Below are 15,866 nucleotides of genomic sequence, written 5' to 3'. Positions count from 1 at the left end.
GCTATCTCCTACTAGCTGTCGCTAACTGGTGTAAGCGACAGCTAGGTAATAGGGCGATGAAATTATCGCCGCTTTAGCGGGAAAAATTCCCGCTAATAGTATCTTTAGATGCGAAAATAGATTATCATGAAGAAATTATAACTATTTCAACGCATTAATCACACTTTTACAAAGAAAATCTATGAGAGTCAGGCCTCTTCTGTGTTACTCTGTGTGAAATCTCCTAGTTCCAATGCCCATAAACATTCCCTCTCTATGAAATATACCAGAATGGATTGTGCCTTTGGCCAGGTGTGTGTATTCTAGGTGTGGCTGCTTTCCCCTCCAAATGTAATTCGATTGCTTCCTTTGTTGCAAAAGGGGCCGATTTAAGGGAGGATGAACGTCACAGAAGGGCCGGGTACCAACCCTGTGAGGTATATTATATAATTATTTAGCATCACATAGCCTCCTTAGAGACGAGATCAGTGATCCAAAGCAACACCCAATCAGGGAACGATTCTCAAAAACAACACAAACAAATGGCTCCCACACATTTACTCAGCTTATGAAATCCCTCTTGAGCGGCGTTCAAGTTTTGTACCATAATCAGTTGTTTATATTATAGGCTTGTATCTGACACACCAAATACATAACTGAGTCTGAATTTCAACTCTCTTTCCTCTGATCTATGGACCCAAAGTTGAGAAGTTGATGGCAATAATTAGTGACTATCTATCTATCTAGTTTTGCTAAATAAACACAGACTCACTGTAAGATTAACAAGTTCATCAAGGAAATAATGTGAAAAAATAAATGCTCATCTCGTACAGGTTCACAAGGCACACAAAGTAAAATTCACAGGGAGAGAGAGAGAGAACATCAGCAAATGCAAACAGTGACGTACTCATATCAAATGAACAAAATAAATATGAAGGAGTGGATAGGCGGAGAGACAGAAGTTTCAGAGACAAAATACATTTACAAATGATTATGCAATGTACGAATTTATGCAGCTATACTAACCCAAGAAATTCAGAGAAATACTACCCCGTTGGCCGCATAGATAGTGGGGGTCACCTGAGTTAGAATCAGGGAGCAAATATTATCAGTATACTGGAATCCGGACAGGAGCAGGAAACAGCTAGGCCTCTCTCATCAAACCGATAGACAGCGACAATCTCCCTCTAACTTCCGGCAGACACGCCTCCCTATCACCCCCAGGGCACCCCAAATACACCCTAAAACCTACATGTCCAACCCACAGTAGTTGAAACATTTGCAGAAACTCAGTCTCTCTCTCATTGGCTGATATAGGGGGTGTTCTATCACACCACATTGTCATGTTCATGATTTCCACAGCGTTCTTTGTTATACAACTTTCACATACTTTAACCATGTTTCACAAATTCTCATTTCCTCTGTTGTGCAACATGTTGCAAATTTCTACACTCTTATTGTCCGCCACTGTTGGATCAGCGGAGGAAGTTTATACATTTCCCTTCGGTCCCATGGCCATCTTTATGTTTACTTGGCAGACACACAATGCTTCGCGTACTTGTACTTTCTTATAGCTCAATTTTGAGTTTTTTTATTCGCATTTATTTGTTTTTTCCAACCCCAACTGTCATGCAGAAAAGGTAGGCCCACTCGTTTCTCTACGATGAATAAAACACAGACATGTATTAATTTCACGAAATCTACTTCTCACTGTTTACCACCTTTGCATTATCCCATGTTATGTTTCTAGCAAGAGCATTAATGTAAAGCGGGATTATTTTATCTTTTGAAAGCAAAGCGTCAATGCGGCCTAGTCTTTTCTTGCATGAAGTCCAACATTAGTGGACACATGCACCAAGCAATTTTCCCCGTATGTTGATGTTTTGGCACACTATTTTCACATTACACAGTTAGTAAAATGTTACTGGGGAGTTAATCCGAGCAGGTTTCATTTTCTCTAAACCCTGCTCCATCACCAGTGTTCTCTCGCACCTCAGGGTAAGCCTCAGATGAATTCTACCAGAGGGCAGCTTTAAGACTAGGTGCCTCACTAGCAAGAGCGGTGTAACTGGGCCCGTGAGAGAGCTTGGTGTGTTCCTAAGATGCTTCTAGAGCTGATACAAGCCGGATTCTTGCATCTGGAGAGATGTGACAGATCCAGGGGACAGTTCGAATTTGAGGAATACCTTATAGTAATCCCTGTATTTCAAGCTGGAACTCTTTGCAAAAAACTAATTGCTACCTTTCGTTTTTTCTTTAGTGTACAGAAGTTAAGTGAATTTTTTTCCAGTGATGAAATCGGGGAAGAGATTACCAGATGTGAACAGCTCAAGAGCACCGGATTTAACAGCAAATATCAGGCATTGGTGAGTAGTGTTGTCATCTATAAAAACAATCTATTGTCTTGTAGTCTTCGTCATGGATTGCCTTACTGATGCAGTTGCATTGGTTTTCCTACGTTGATGCGTTCCTCACTTCTCGTCAGTAGACACACGCTTGATGCATGCTCTGTTGGTGATGACGCAGCCCCACTTTTCACGGCACTAACCCTGCTTTTGCTGTTCACCTGTGTTTCTGTCTCCCCACTACTCGCACAGCCCATGAAAGTTGTCAATCGGAAGAGACCGACTAGAGACGACTGGAACCATTACAGCAGTCAGCAGAGGACTCCCATTAGCATAACGGAAGGAGATGACTTTTGCATCAAGGTGATAATGCAGACACTATTCCTGCACCATTCGAGATATTTAAAAACAGTATGCAATTCAATCTCAGATGTGAAGTTTGAAAGCATCAATGTACACTAATAGCAACGGAACCGCGATAGATAAGTCAATCATTTCTGGATTACTGCTGTGTCCTGGTAAAAGCGAGTAGACCCATACCTTAAATAATCAATACTACCTCTGGTATCTCAATACGCACGATCGTGTTCTTGCGATAAGTAGATTAATAATCGAAGTATAGCTGTTTCACTTTGGCTGAACAACTGTATTCTAACCCATTTGTTTAAGTAAATACTCTTTTGCTGTTGATTCAAATAATTACATTTAGTAGATACAAAGTGCTTTAATGATAATCTAATGTACTGGAGCCTGCAATACGTTTATAACAGCCAGTCTCTAATTTCCTTATTACAGTCAACATGTGGCATCCGTATTCACCTGTATTAAAGAAATACCATATCTGCTCAACCGAAGTAAGGTGGTCATTAAGGGGGCGTGGCCTGGCAGCATGGCGGGCCAGTCGCAGAATAGTGCAGCTCCTACCCTGTATGCCGTAATCCTACCTAAATTCTGTCGGAATCATGCCCATTGTGTTGAATCCGGGGTGGGGTGGGAACCCCCCCTGGTACTGAGGGTCCCAGCCGGGTGCTGTTTTACGTGCCTGCGGACTGGGAAAACAACCTAGAGCTGCGGCGGTTCCCCTCCACACAAAATGGCGGCGCAGACCCGACTGCCTGTTAGACGGCCTTCTGACATCTGCTCTGGGAAGGCTCAGCTGCTGTAGGGAACTGTGCTGAGGGGCCAATCGCAGCCCGAAATCCTTGCCGCTTTGAGAGGGATCCTGGGGTAGTGCCGACCTGGAGGTGAGGAGCCGTGAAAACTTGCCCACTGCTGCCCGGTGCTGTACACGGGGACGTGTGCTACACGACCCCTGTCTTCTGGAGGGCCGTGGTAGGCCCGCTTGGTCTGTGATCCTTCCTACAAGGGCCGTGGACGACGCTGCACGGTCTGCGGGTGCGGGCTGCGGGGAAGTGGGGCCTGGACACTTGCTGGAGGGCCCGTTAATGAAGACCCCTGGGAATTAACTTTAAAGACGGCTGTCGGCGGTAGAGGCACAGCCCTGCTCGGGAGGCCTACGCAGAGGAGCTGATTGGAGCCCGGACTCCTGCTGCAGTGTGAGGGGGACCCGGGTGCTTAAACTCGGAGTGAAAAAGCCGCAAAGACTAGCTAACCAGCTGCATCAGGCATCAACCGGGAGCGCACTTCACGTGAGCCCGAGGCACCAGACGGGCCAGTCTGGGCCCACTCTGACTGTGTTCCTCCCTTACGACGCTGCACAGTCTGCGTGGGCGGACTGCTGGATAGTGGGGCCTGGACTTCTACTTAGGGGTGCACCACCACAGGCATCTAAACTATACCTCTTGAGATGGCCATCAGCGGAGGGGGGCGTTCTGTGGATTGGTGGAGGTTTCACCCCGTATTCCCTGGGAGGAGATGATGGGGGGGCCGCAAGTTGGTCCCTGCTGGACAATAACTCCTGAGACGGCCATCGGATGCCTTAGAGCCCGGCGCAAGGTGCACCAGGGAACGCATATTCCAGTGGTGTTCTGCGGTTCTGGAAGTAGAGTGATGTGAGAGAACCTACCTATACACCCCTGGCCCGGGACAGGCCCGAGATAGATTCTTGCACCTGGAGTTACGGAACGAAGGGTCACAGAGACAACCTTGACAAGCCCACACTGGAGATGGGGAAAGACAGGCCCCTTAGAGGAGCACAAACCAACAAGATTATGCAGTACACAGTGTCAGGCCCAACGTTGGCGGAGCCCATTAGACCGGACACAGAGCAGGGATCGCCGCAGAGATCAGTGGCCCAGGATAAGGCTGACATTCTGTAGGTCATTAGAGACTCACAAGCCGCACTCGAATCAAAAATGGACGGTATGGCCATGGATATAAATCAATTGCACCTGGACCTACGGAAGGTGGCAGGCCAAGTCACTACAACAGAGGGGGACCTGGCCTCCTTACGGACAGAAGCCCAGCACTTTCAGGCGACCGTGTCCGCAATCAAAGAGCACACCTCTCATCTCGAAGACAGGGCGGAGGACGCTGAGGGGCGGTCGAGGAGGTACAACCTCCGTTTTTTGGGCTTCCAAAAAAGGCGGAGGGTCCAGCGGCTAACTTATTTTTGGAGGAATGGATCGGGTTCCGCCCCTCCGGGTCTTCGGCTCTCCAAGATGTTTGCGGTGGAAAGGTCCCACCACTCCCTTGATCCCCCCCAAAACCGGGGTCGCCACCTAGAGTTCTAATTGCTCTCTTGTTTAATTTTAGGGACCAGGAAATGATCCTGCAGTTTGTCCGCAAAAATGGTCCCCCCAGGTTTGAGAATCAAGAGATCCATATTTACCCAGACTACATAAACAAGGTACAAGACTTGTGGAACGACTTCCTGAGGGCCAAGCGGAGACTGAGAGATCTTAATGTAAAGTACAGTTTAATGTTTCTGGCCCAGCTCCGAGTACAATATGCTGACAGAGTCCACTTCTTCAATGTTCCGCAAGAAGCCACATACTGGATGGAGTCAATGGGCCTGGAGGGGCTGGACCAACATCACGGATGGCAGGAACAGAGGAGACGGAGTGGTTGACAACAAAACCAGCATTGCCGCACTGTAGAAGAGTTGGGGGGCATACAGACGCAAAACCAGTTTTCCCCACTGTGCCTTGTCCAAGAAACTCAATCGGAACCGGAAGGCACTTCCGGCCCAGTCACTGACGGCTCTTGAGCCACCTGTGAACAAGTAAGGGAACTGCTGTACTGGGGGTACTGGCCTGAAGACCTGCATGCGGCGCTGTAAACTCGGACCTCAACGATGATGGAACTTGACTCTGGTGCAGAGCACTTGTGGGGGGGTCTTCAACTTAAGGGACTATAGGGGGGGGTGGGAGCATAGCTGTTGGGACGGGGTGCTATTCCGCCACACTGTAGTTTAGACACTTCAACTGTAGTGCACTGTGGGGCCTGGCTAGGCCGTTGGTCGGGCGGGGTTGCGCAGTGCCAGGCAGATTGGTTGTATAACGAGGACTTAGGGTTCTGGCTGACTGTTGTTGTTGCTAACAATGTTGCAGGGGGTTAGAGGAGAGGGTGGCGGTTGTGCGGCGGAGTCCTGAGTCCTCCGACCAGGGTTAGGTTGTGAGAATGAGGTTCTACTGCCTGAGGGTAGGGGGCGGGGGGTGTTCACATTGTTCTGTTTTATTGTTCTATGATGGGAAAGTTTTATGCAGGGTCGCTAGAGTTCTTCAGAGCTTTCGGGGGGACAAGGGGGATCCCAACACTACACTTTGAGGTCCCTCCCACTTCTAAAACAGGTATGTGGTCACGTAGGACTTTCGACTTATGGCAGGCGACCAACAAACCTATAAACTTATAACATAGAATGTTAGGGGGCTATTTTGAGGTGAAATGGAACACGGCCAGCTCATGGGCGCTCGAATGGGATGCGATGAATGTAGTGATGAGGGGGGTATGTATGTCCACTGAGGTGGGGGTGAGGAGAGTGCTAGAGCGGGACCTAAAACATCAGGAGGAACGCTTAGCGGCCTTGGAAGCAGAGCTTCCCACAGATCCAGAGGGACTGGCCAAATGGGCGGAGCAACGACGAAAGATAGGAGACATATGGGAGTCACTTGGCAAGTATAATAGGACCACATGTAGACGTTGCTGGTACACAGAGGGAGATAAGGCGGACGCCTACTGGCGCCTTTGATCAGGGTGGAGACACAGCCTCTCCCGAAACTGGCCCTTAAATCCAATCAGGGTCAGCTGGTTTATTCACAACATGAGATTAATATGGTATTTACCACGCACCTCCAAAAATATATTCCGAGCCTAAACCCAAAGTTGCCCCCCAGGCTTTGGAAGCCTACCTTGCTGAGATGGACCTACCTTGCCTTGGAGAGTCAGGAATCTCTGGGGGCGCCCTTTAGAGGGGAGGAGGTAAGAGTGGCGATCACTCACCTGAAAACAGCTAAATCCCCTGGGATGGACAGCCTGGCGGCAGAGCTATGTAAAGAATTTGGGGGAGTCCTGGTTCCTAGGCTCCTGGACATTGTTATAGAGGCCAGTGAGACAGGCATACTTCCTGCCTCCATGAGTGAAGCACTGATTGTGATAATCCCCAAACCGGGGAAGGACCCCTTACTCCCCGCCTCCTACAGGCCAATCTCTATGTTGAATGTCAACCTTAAGATCATTAGTCAGGTACTAGCAAACAGACTACTTCCATATCTCAGGCAACTGGTGCATTAGGACCAGTCTGGTTTTATACCAGGGAGGAATGCGCTGCAGAATATCCACCGTCTTGCCCATGTCATGCAATCACTACAGGGCAAGGCCCAACTGAGTACCTTGGCATTCCTGGATATCGAACAGGCGTTCGACTGGCTCAGATGGGAATATTGATGGTAGGTGCTATTAAAAATGGGGATAGGTGAAGGCTTTGTGAATTGGGTGAGACTCCTTTATAGTCAGCCCGTGGCCAGGGTCCGCATGGAGCGCTATGTCTCGGATGCAATGTCAATAGCCAGGGGGACGCAATAGCGGTGTCCACTTCCCCCTTGTTGTTTGTCCTGGCAATGGAGCCATTAGCGTGTCATCTCCGTAAGGTCCTCCAGGGGCGGGGAGTTCGAGTTGGGGCCATGGAACATATTGTATCATTGTATGCGGATGTTGCGCTGGTGTATCTACAAGAGCCGACCCACTCGCTTCAGATATTGCTGACGGCAGTTTGCCGTGGCCTCTGGACTCTACGTCAATAATACTAAATCACAACTATATCCAGTTGAGTCGGAGGTTGAGAGGGGCGGAGTCCGACTCCCAGAGGTGGGGCTTCCGTGGGTGACAGATATGTTGCGATATATCGGGATCTGGATAAGTAGGGAAGTCTTTAATCACCATAATATGGGGAGGATTCTTAGGAGTCTCCGAGGCAGTATTGCCTTCTGGAATACGCTCAAACTCTCTCTGATGGGGAAAATTGCTTGATAAAAATGGTGGTGCTGCCTCGATGTCTCTTCACAATGCAGGGCTCCGTCTTTGAACTCCCACACCAGGTATTCAAGGACCTCGACGCGATGCATATACAGCTGCTATGGAATGGAAAATGTTGTCTGGTGAGCATAGAAGTCATGAAACGCACTTGGAGAAGGGGTGGTTTGGAAATCCCTGACCTAGAACTTTATTATTTTGCGTCTCAATTACAGCATGCGGTCGCCTGGCTCGATACGGACCCTTCCTGGGAAAGAGCTCTTCTGGCGGACACATATGGGGACCAACAGTTGGGCGCGCTCCTCTAGCAACCAAATGGGAAACAGGAACAGTGTCCTCCACTGGGCAGATTGCTAGCTGCCATCTGGGTGAGGGTGGTTAGAAGACTTATTCAGGTGAGACTGTTTGCACCAGAGGCAGACCTCTGGCTGATGCCACCTTTAACGCTCATTGATCGGGTCATGTCTATCGACTAATGGAAGGCGGGAAGGTGTCTTATGCTCTCGGACCTCTATCCGGAGCAACGGTTCATAACCTATCAGGAAGCGGTAAACTCTTTTGCGTTGGGATCGGGGCAATTTCTGCAATACGCCAAAATGGCAGCAACAGCCCGACAACTATGGCCTACATTCCCAGAAGCCCCAGAACACACGCATACCCTGGTCACGATGATTGCCATGGCGGGAGGGCGGAAACCTGTCACCCACCTGTACGGGGCACTCAGGGAAGACAAAAAATGTGCACATCTCAAAATGGAAGGAAGATGGCAGGAGGTGAGTCCACAGGAGATTACCCCACGAGATTGGGAAACAATTCATGGAGGTGTATGGAAGGTGGCGTCTGCAATAGGTTTAAACAGATGCAATATAACATGGTCCACATGACCTACCTGTCGCCCAAGGGCTTACATACTATTGACGGTTCGAGAGATCCAAGGTGTCCCAGATATCTCTATGTACAGGCAGAATTCCCACATATGGTGTGGTTGTGTCTGACGATTCAGGTATACTGGACAGCTGTCTTAGAGGACCTGAACAGAATAACGGGATGAAGGGTTGCCCTAGAGGTGCGTACTTGTCTCCTTGGTTTGATTCCCCAACACTCTAAATGCAAAATCAGCAGGAAGTTCCTGGTCTTGGGGCTTGTGATTGCTAGGCGAAGAATAGCGATCCACTGGCTGACACAACAAGGGCCGCTGATAGAGAACTCGAAAACTGACCTGAGGGAATGGGCGCTGGCGGAGGAGGGGTACATGGGTAGTACTAGAAAGATGTCAAACTCCTGGAAGTATTGCAGGTGTGCGGGCTGATGGTCCAAGAGATAGAGAGAAGCTCCCCCAATTCTACACAGGCATTGTCGGATAATGGTAGTCATGTGGAAAATGAGTCCCCCAGACAAGGGGAGAGACATGAAGATACCCCTGATTGTGCTACTGTTTGATGGACCTCTAGGTGGGTGGGCCTGGTAAGGGGGAAGTTGGGAGGGGGGTGTTTAGTTACAAGTTTATCTTATTGTTAATGAAAATGACCACACTGATTGTCGGTTCGGTAAACACCTTTACAGGGCAGCCTAGATTGGATAATTTGTTTTTGAATGGACACTGTAATGCTCATTGCTAAGAGTTGTCTATGGGATGTAATTGTCTATACATGTGGTGTGTACCATGAAACTGCAATAAAGAAATTATAAAAAAAGGGGGGTCATTAAGATGGCGGAAGGCCCCCACCGCCAGCCGTACGGTTGCGGGCCTTCCGCCATCAGACCGCGATTTTCACCCCTCCAAATTAGGATGGTAGGGGAATTACTGCGACCGTGGCGGACGCAAAGACCACCCACCTCAGATCTGCCACAGGAAATCGCCCGATTGCCTGGTGGAGTGGTCAGCATCCGTAAAATGGTGGCGGTGCCTAAGAGGCACATCCGCCAAATTGCAATGCGTCATCCCCGCCAGCAGGTGTATGGCAGTGGAACTGCCATTCACAGGCTGGCAGGGAATGGTTTCAGGGCCGGTTGTGGGCCCCTCTTGTGTTGGGGGAAGGTGTGGGTGTACTAGGAGGGTACATATGGTACCCCCATACATTTCACTGCACTTCGTGGCAGGCACTGTGCAGTACTCAAATTGCGAGATGCGACCGCCATGGTGGCGGTCGCATCCTAATTTGAAGTGCAGAACCGCTGCATGCATGGCGGGTGGTCCCGATCTCCACCACGATGGAGGGCGGACGCTAGTCATCACAATGTCTACTTTCAATGCCAGCAGCCAGGGTGAAAGGCAATGAGCAGAGCATACTGTTGTAATGCATTAGCTTATCTTACACAAGCTGCTCCCAGTGCGTGACAGCCTCTGCCCACGAGCTCGCCTGTGCGAGGGCACCCTTTGTTCTCTCTCCCTTCCTATTGGTTCCCCAACATTCCAGCCATCCAACTGTTCCCCTGCCAACTCCCAACTGTCATGAGTATTTAGATTCCTTTCACACCTACGTACCGCACCAGGTGTGGGGCTGTAATGAATAAAACTTACGAACCCTTTCTATGAGTCGGCCTTTTTTCTACAAGCATACCTACAGCTGTAGTTAAACCAGGAAAGTAGGTGGATCTGTATCTTCTGATATTTTTCTCTAAAAAGGGAAAGTGAACGGCAGAAGGGAAATATTTATGACACCATGTGTATTTTTTCCACGCTATAGATCAGTGAAGGAAAGCTAGAATCTATGTATGTGTATTCACAAGCAGAAACAAAACATGTTTTACCCTATCACTAAACTAATTCTAATATCTTTTCTTGCAAAAACACTATCTGATATTTGGTGTGTTTAATTTCATAGTAGAGATTCTGCGTTTATTCTTATTGTCTGCCATCGACATGAGAAAGCAAAACACCAAGGATTTAAGCTATTTGAGGGAAGTGTGATGGTATAACCATGTATTATAAGGAATATAAAACCATCTGTTGTGCATTAAAAGTATATTGTAGAACTTCTTGTAGGACCATGACCACCTAAATGAACTTCGACTTCTACTTCATTCTTCTACATTGGGTGACTTGCAATACCCCGGCAATGACCACTAGGAGGTACTTTATCCCACATAATACATGGCACCTGTAATGTGCCCTTATTGCTAACTTAACCACTGGATCTCCTGATATTTACCCTTCTAAGTTATCTATATTTCTGGCCCCTCAAGCACTTTTGAATTTGTTGATCCGGAACTCTATTCATCACGTTTTTCAGTTGTAGGTGCCGTATTTGGGTCAGGCAGCTCTATGATTTATTTTTGCTGGTTTTGACTGTAGCTCTGGGTGCTTCTGTGCATTGCAGTTTTTTTATATTGTTCTAGAGATGTTATTAGTTTGTTGTTGAAAGTGATGTCGAGGATTGACTCATGATGACAGACGTTTTCATCCTGGATGATCCCAGTACTCCTACTGATTATGAGCAATTCATTGTTGGCGATTTACACTTTTACGCACATTTTTCATGACACATGATGAGAAATTCTTTGTATGCTATAGACCCCAGGATGGAAGAAGCGGGTGCTTGCAGGTAGTCATGTGTTTTGTGGTAGTGGGAAGTGATGGGAGGGAGAGCATTCAGTTTCAGGGGTGAAAGTTGTGTCTACAAATAGGGCATGAGAAGCTGGTACCCGAAATGGAGATATTGCTGAAGATAACACGCAGCGTATAAGTGGGCTAGGACTGGATAAGATGAGCATGAATCAGTTTAGATAAATAGGAGGGTCATGGTGTATTTCTTCCTATAGTGAGGTCAATGTTGCACCATCATAAGGAACCATAAGATGAGAATGCGACAGAGGGTCTCTCGCTTCTTTCCGGGACTGAACATTCCGCAGTGTGCCTAATTAAGGTTTAAGTGACATATTTGTCAGTCACTACACCATCGGCAATGTTGATTGCACTTCTTTTGAGTTATAGCTATAATACTTTTCAGAAAAGCAACAATAGGTATGCGACTCTCAAGAGGCGAATACATATTAAAAGCACTTAGGCAGTTTTTATTGCTGCTTGTTCTCTTTTGCATTATTGCCTTGTTCGTCAATATATTTTTTTTAATTCTCAAAGTTGACTCGAGGACAGTTTCTCCAGACTCCATCAGCTATTAACAGTTTTCCAGCGCAAAGTAAAGCAATAAGGCATTTTTTTAAAATCAAGCCGCTAGTAGTGTGGACATTTTTCTGCAATTCTTTTTCCACTTCAAGAAACATGAAAATAAACTGTGAGTCACACACTCACCACTGTGGTAAAGTGTAACAGGTCTCAGGCTACGAGAAGAGAGGACATTGGCCTGTATTTCATTTTTGCACTTGTAGAGACACAGATAATTAACAATCAGCCCACATTAGGATTTGGAAAATTGTGATGGATGTCCCACCCCCAGTGTTGCAGAGATGCTAAACCTGCCGCAAAGGCAGTGCTTAATTTGAGCCGGTGGTTGCCGGTGGGGGCCACAACACTTATTTTTTGGGGCCAGCACTTATTTTTCCGCATCAGACATTTACAGAGAGCAAGAGAGGGAAATCACAAGAATCGGAAAGGCAGAAGAAAAAGACGAAAAAACCTTCAGAAATTAAGACAGCAGGAACCTCCAACAGCAAATAACGAGGAAGGGAATGTGGTAGTGGATTAAAGAGGCATGAGGTGGATTTAAGACTACCAGTCTTGGTATTGGGTCCGTGCCAGTTTTTTATTATACCAGCCGCAGGCTTCTGAGCAGAGCTTCAGGCATTAGCACTCTTTCTTTTATAAATAAACACTGCAAAGTGGTATGTTAAATTGAACATCCAAACTCTCAATCAGCCCTCACTAATTTTCAAATGCATTGTTTATTAGGTTTATGGTGTATAATGCCACATTTTAATGACTGAAGTGAGTCATTTTGCCACTATGACTGGGAAACAGAGTGCAAAATTCCTATTTAGGTATGATGCATCAATAAAAGCTAAAACGAGTTTGGCTTGCTTAATTAATAAAAAGAAAAGGAGTCGTAGCATCAATGCATCGGTGCCACCATCTCTTTTTTTTCTAAATAAATCTGTGGTTTCCATCAAATGTTGCTATTGCTGCGTGTCCCTGGGAGTTACAGAGATGGTGGTTTGTAAGCAAAATGGAACAGCAGGGTTCTGGAGGGATTAATGAATATTCTTCAGCCTACTTCAGATCTGTGCTGACCTCTTACACCTCCAATCATTGGACTTACTTAATGTAACAGCATCCTGGATTGATGAGCCTTTGCTGTGGCTCCTCCTATTAATAATTCTGATTTATCCATGTGCTACTTTCTCCTGAAGATGGGTAAGGATCCAGATGCACTTATCCAGAAATCCAAGCACTGGCTGCACCAACACTGGTGACACTCTTTTACTTGGAAGCAGTTCATAAACATCATGAACTGCATCTACCATAATGGAGTGAGAGAACTGGGGCTGACTTTCTGGCGGCGCGCTTCCTCTCGATTGTTAAGCTCCACTGGGAGATAAGGGATTTTTTATTTGCAGATTTTATAGAACGCAAATTCAAGCCTGAGGTATTGGAGTACTTTACATGAGCACCGGTTACCAGGGCCAGACTGGGAACCACAACCGGCCCTGGCAAAGTGCTCGGCCGCCTGCCGCCGAGCTCTTTTCCGACCGGTTTTCGGACGATTTTGGTATAGGGCTGATTTTGCAGCTATGCTGTACAAATCGCCCTGTAACAAAAACGGCCCCCAGGGGCCCAAAACCGTCCCCCACCCATGCGACGCACCGGGGGATTGCCCGATGCCCGCTATGGCCAGTCCGGCCCTGCCGGTTACGTTACACATTCAGTCATGGGGAGATTAGGTGATTTGCCCAGAATCACAGGATGAGGACACGACCCCGAGGCTCGAACCTTTGTTTCCAGCACCAAAGTGGGCAGTCTAGCGGACAGACCACATCCTTTCCCCAAGCCACATAAGCCACAGTGCAACCGCATGCCTTCGAACGGTGCTTCGCCTGAAATTCTACAAGCAGCATTTTAAGAATCCACTAATCTATCGGCTACTTGCTGCTGAAGATGGGCAAGCACCCAGAACCACAAGTCCAGAATTGCTAGCACTGGCTGCGCCAACACAGGCGAACAGAGGAAGGCACATGAAGAGAAATTAAAGGTAGGCCCCCCATGTGAGAGATGAAATAGTCCCTGCTTGGCTGTTAGTGTTCAATGCAGCATGGTTTCTTCATCTTCTTTAAATCGATGCTCCATGCCTCGGTTTGACTTTTATTCAGCTTTTAGAGAGCGAAATCAAGGCTAAAAATAAACACCAACTTTCATACGCATGAATTCCACAAATCACAAGAACTACCACACTGGAAACTGCAGCCTCAGATTCAAATCCTGTTTTAGCTTGTTTGTGGGTTGCTGCAAGACATCTGGATACCTCTTTCTGTATTTGTATCCCGTGTTGATGACATTACACTTCACTGCGGTTACTCTGCATGTCCATAATTAAACCGAGCAGCGTGTAACGTGGCCTGGTCTGTGTATCAGTCAGGCTCGAGCCCCTTCATCGCTTCACAGAGCAGGCACACGGAGGGTTGATGCAAAGAGACATCCAGCTCAGTAAAGGAACACACATCTACCAATGGGTTCTGAGAGGGCGTCAAAGCAATTCTTGAAGCAGGGTCACGCTGTTCATTAGAGTGAGATGAAAGGAAAGAGGTTCATAGAGATACAGACATGTGTGTGTGGTCTGAAAGTTACACTATAATCTCCCACAGCCTATTTCATGCTCATAGAATAGGAAAGTACATTTTAAAAAAATACCTCACATAACTAACGTTTAAAATGAGAGGGCTGCTGTATTAAAACTAAAAGCGGACATTGGAAAAGCCAAGCAAATGGTTTGCAATAGCTCACCCTCAAACTATAGTAGGCCTCTGCTATTCGATGTTAGTGGTTAGAGGTAGGCCTTTTGAGTAATTTGCATAATTCCTTCCCCCAAATATTTACACAGTTTTGGTAAAATCAGACACAATTAGGCAAAGGAGTATAAAAAGTGTAGGCGCTGTATATTGTTTGACTAGATGAGGGCATGCTGACCGCTACTGTCATACTAAACATGTTTCCAAAGTATTAGATCAAGCTTAGAGTACTATTGTGGAGCTGAAAGGCCTTTGAGTGAGATTAAGGTGCATATTTACAAGCCCCTTTCACCACTGGAATGTCACTTTTTGCGACGTTCCTGTGGTGATTGGGGTATCGCCTTATTTTCAAGGCAGCGTTACACCACTTAACATTGACTAACAATGCCTTGTAAAAAAGGCCCCCTCTCATGCTGCGAACACCCATTGATTTAGACTCTGCCCTCTATTTTCAAGGGTGGCGTAAATATGAGGCAGTGCAAAATTAAGACCAGGGAAAACCTGGTCTTAACATGGTGAAACGAGGAGAAATGCCCTCACTTGATGTTTTCACATTCTGTTTACCTCAAATCAGGCAGACAGCTACAAATTGGAGAACCTTCTGAGCATGTCCTAGCAACAGTTCTAACTTCTCCTGTACAGAACCAGGCACAAGATTGTATTGGAGGACACAGTGCTGTCCACTTCAGATCTCTTTCTCTCTTCATGATTGGTCCTCACTGGACTCCACAACTACCAGAACACCATGGGGTATATTCACAAGGAGTTATCGCCGATTTACCACCATCTTAGTGCATCAAAAGTGGAGATAGAACTAACCCCCCATTCACAAGCTGGTGCAAACAGTAGACATCGTCAGAATTCCTGCAATAACAGCCCCAAAATCTTACACCACGGCGGACACCACCAACTAACAATGAGATACAAAGTAAGCGTTCCTGTGCGAGAAACGCACGAAAAACCAACAACACCACTTTCACAATGAACTGACAGATCCGCGAAGTGAACCGAAATCATGCTATAAGCTGTGTTAGCCGCAGGTATTTAACACCTGCCTCAAGCAGGTGTAAAGACGGACAACTACCTGCAGTAGGCAATGGGGCCCGCACACAGCCATATCTGAAGAACAAACGACGCCATGGAGCTACTCATCATGCAGCTCGGAGCCCCAACAGGGCCACAACACCCACCGCCACCACCACCAGGACAACC

At 47.1% G+C, this 15,866-nt stretch overlaps 1 protein-coding gene across 1 annotated transcript in view; it reads left to right on the top strand.

Annotated features, from left to right (window-relative positions):
• Positions 1-15,866, top strand: part of ABCC8 (ATP binding cassette subfamily C member 8) — a 1,237,886-nt gene that overhangs the window by 527,047 nt on the left and 694,973 nt on the right. Inside the window, exons 13-14 of the mRNA XM_086954145.1 lie at positions 2,240-2,345; positions 2,577-2,687. Of these exons, the coding sequence (XP_086810271.1) occupies positions 2,240-2,345; positions 2,577-2,687 (217 nt within the window). The remainder of the gene's footprint in view (positions 1-2,239; positions 2,346-2,576; positions 2,688-15,866) is intronic.

Source organism: Lissotriton vulgaris, chromosome 2_1, assembly GCF_964263255.1.
Source record: "Lissotriton vulgaris chromosome 2_1, aLisVul1.2, whole genome shotgun sequence".
NCBI classification, from domain to species: domain Eukaryota; kingdom Metazoa; phylum Chordata; class Amphibia; order Caudata; family Salamandridae; genus Lissotriton; species Lissotriton vulgaris.
The sequence above is the reverse complement of the archived record's forward strand: the minus strand, read 5'-3'. Positions and strand labels throughout refer to the sequence as shown.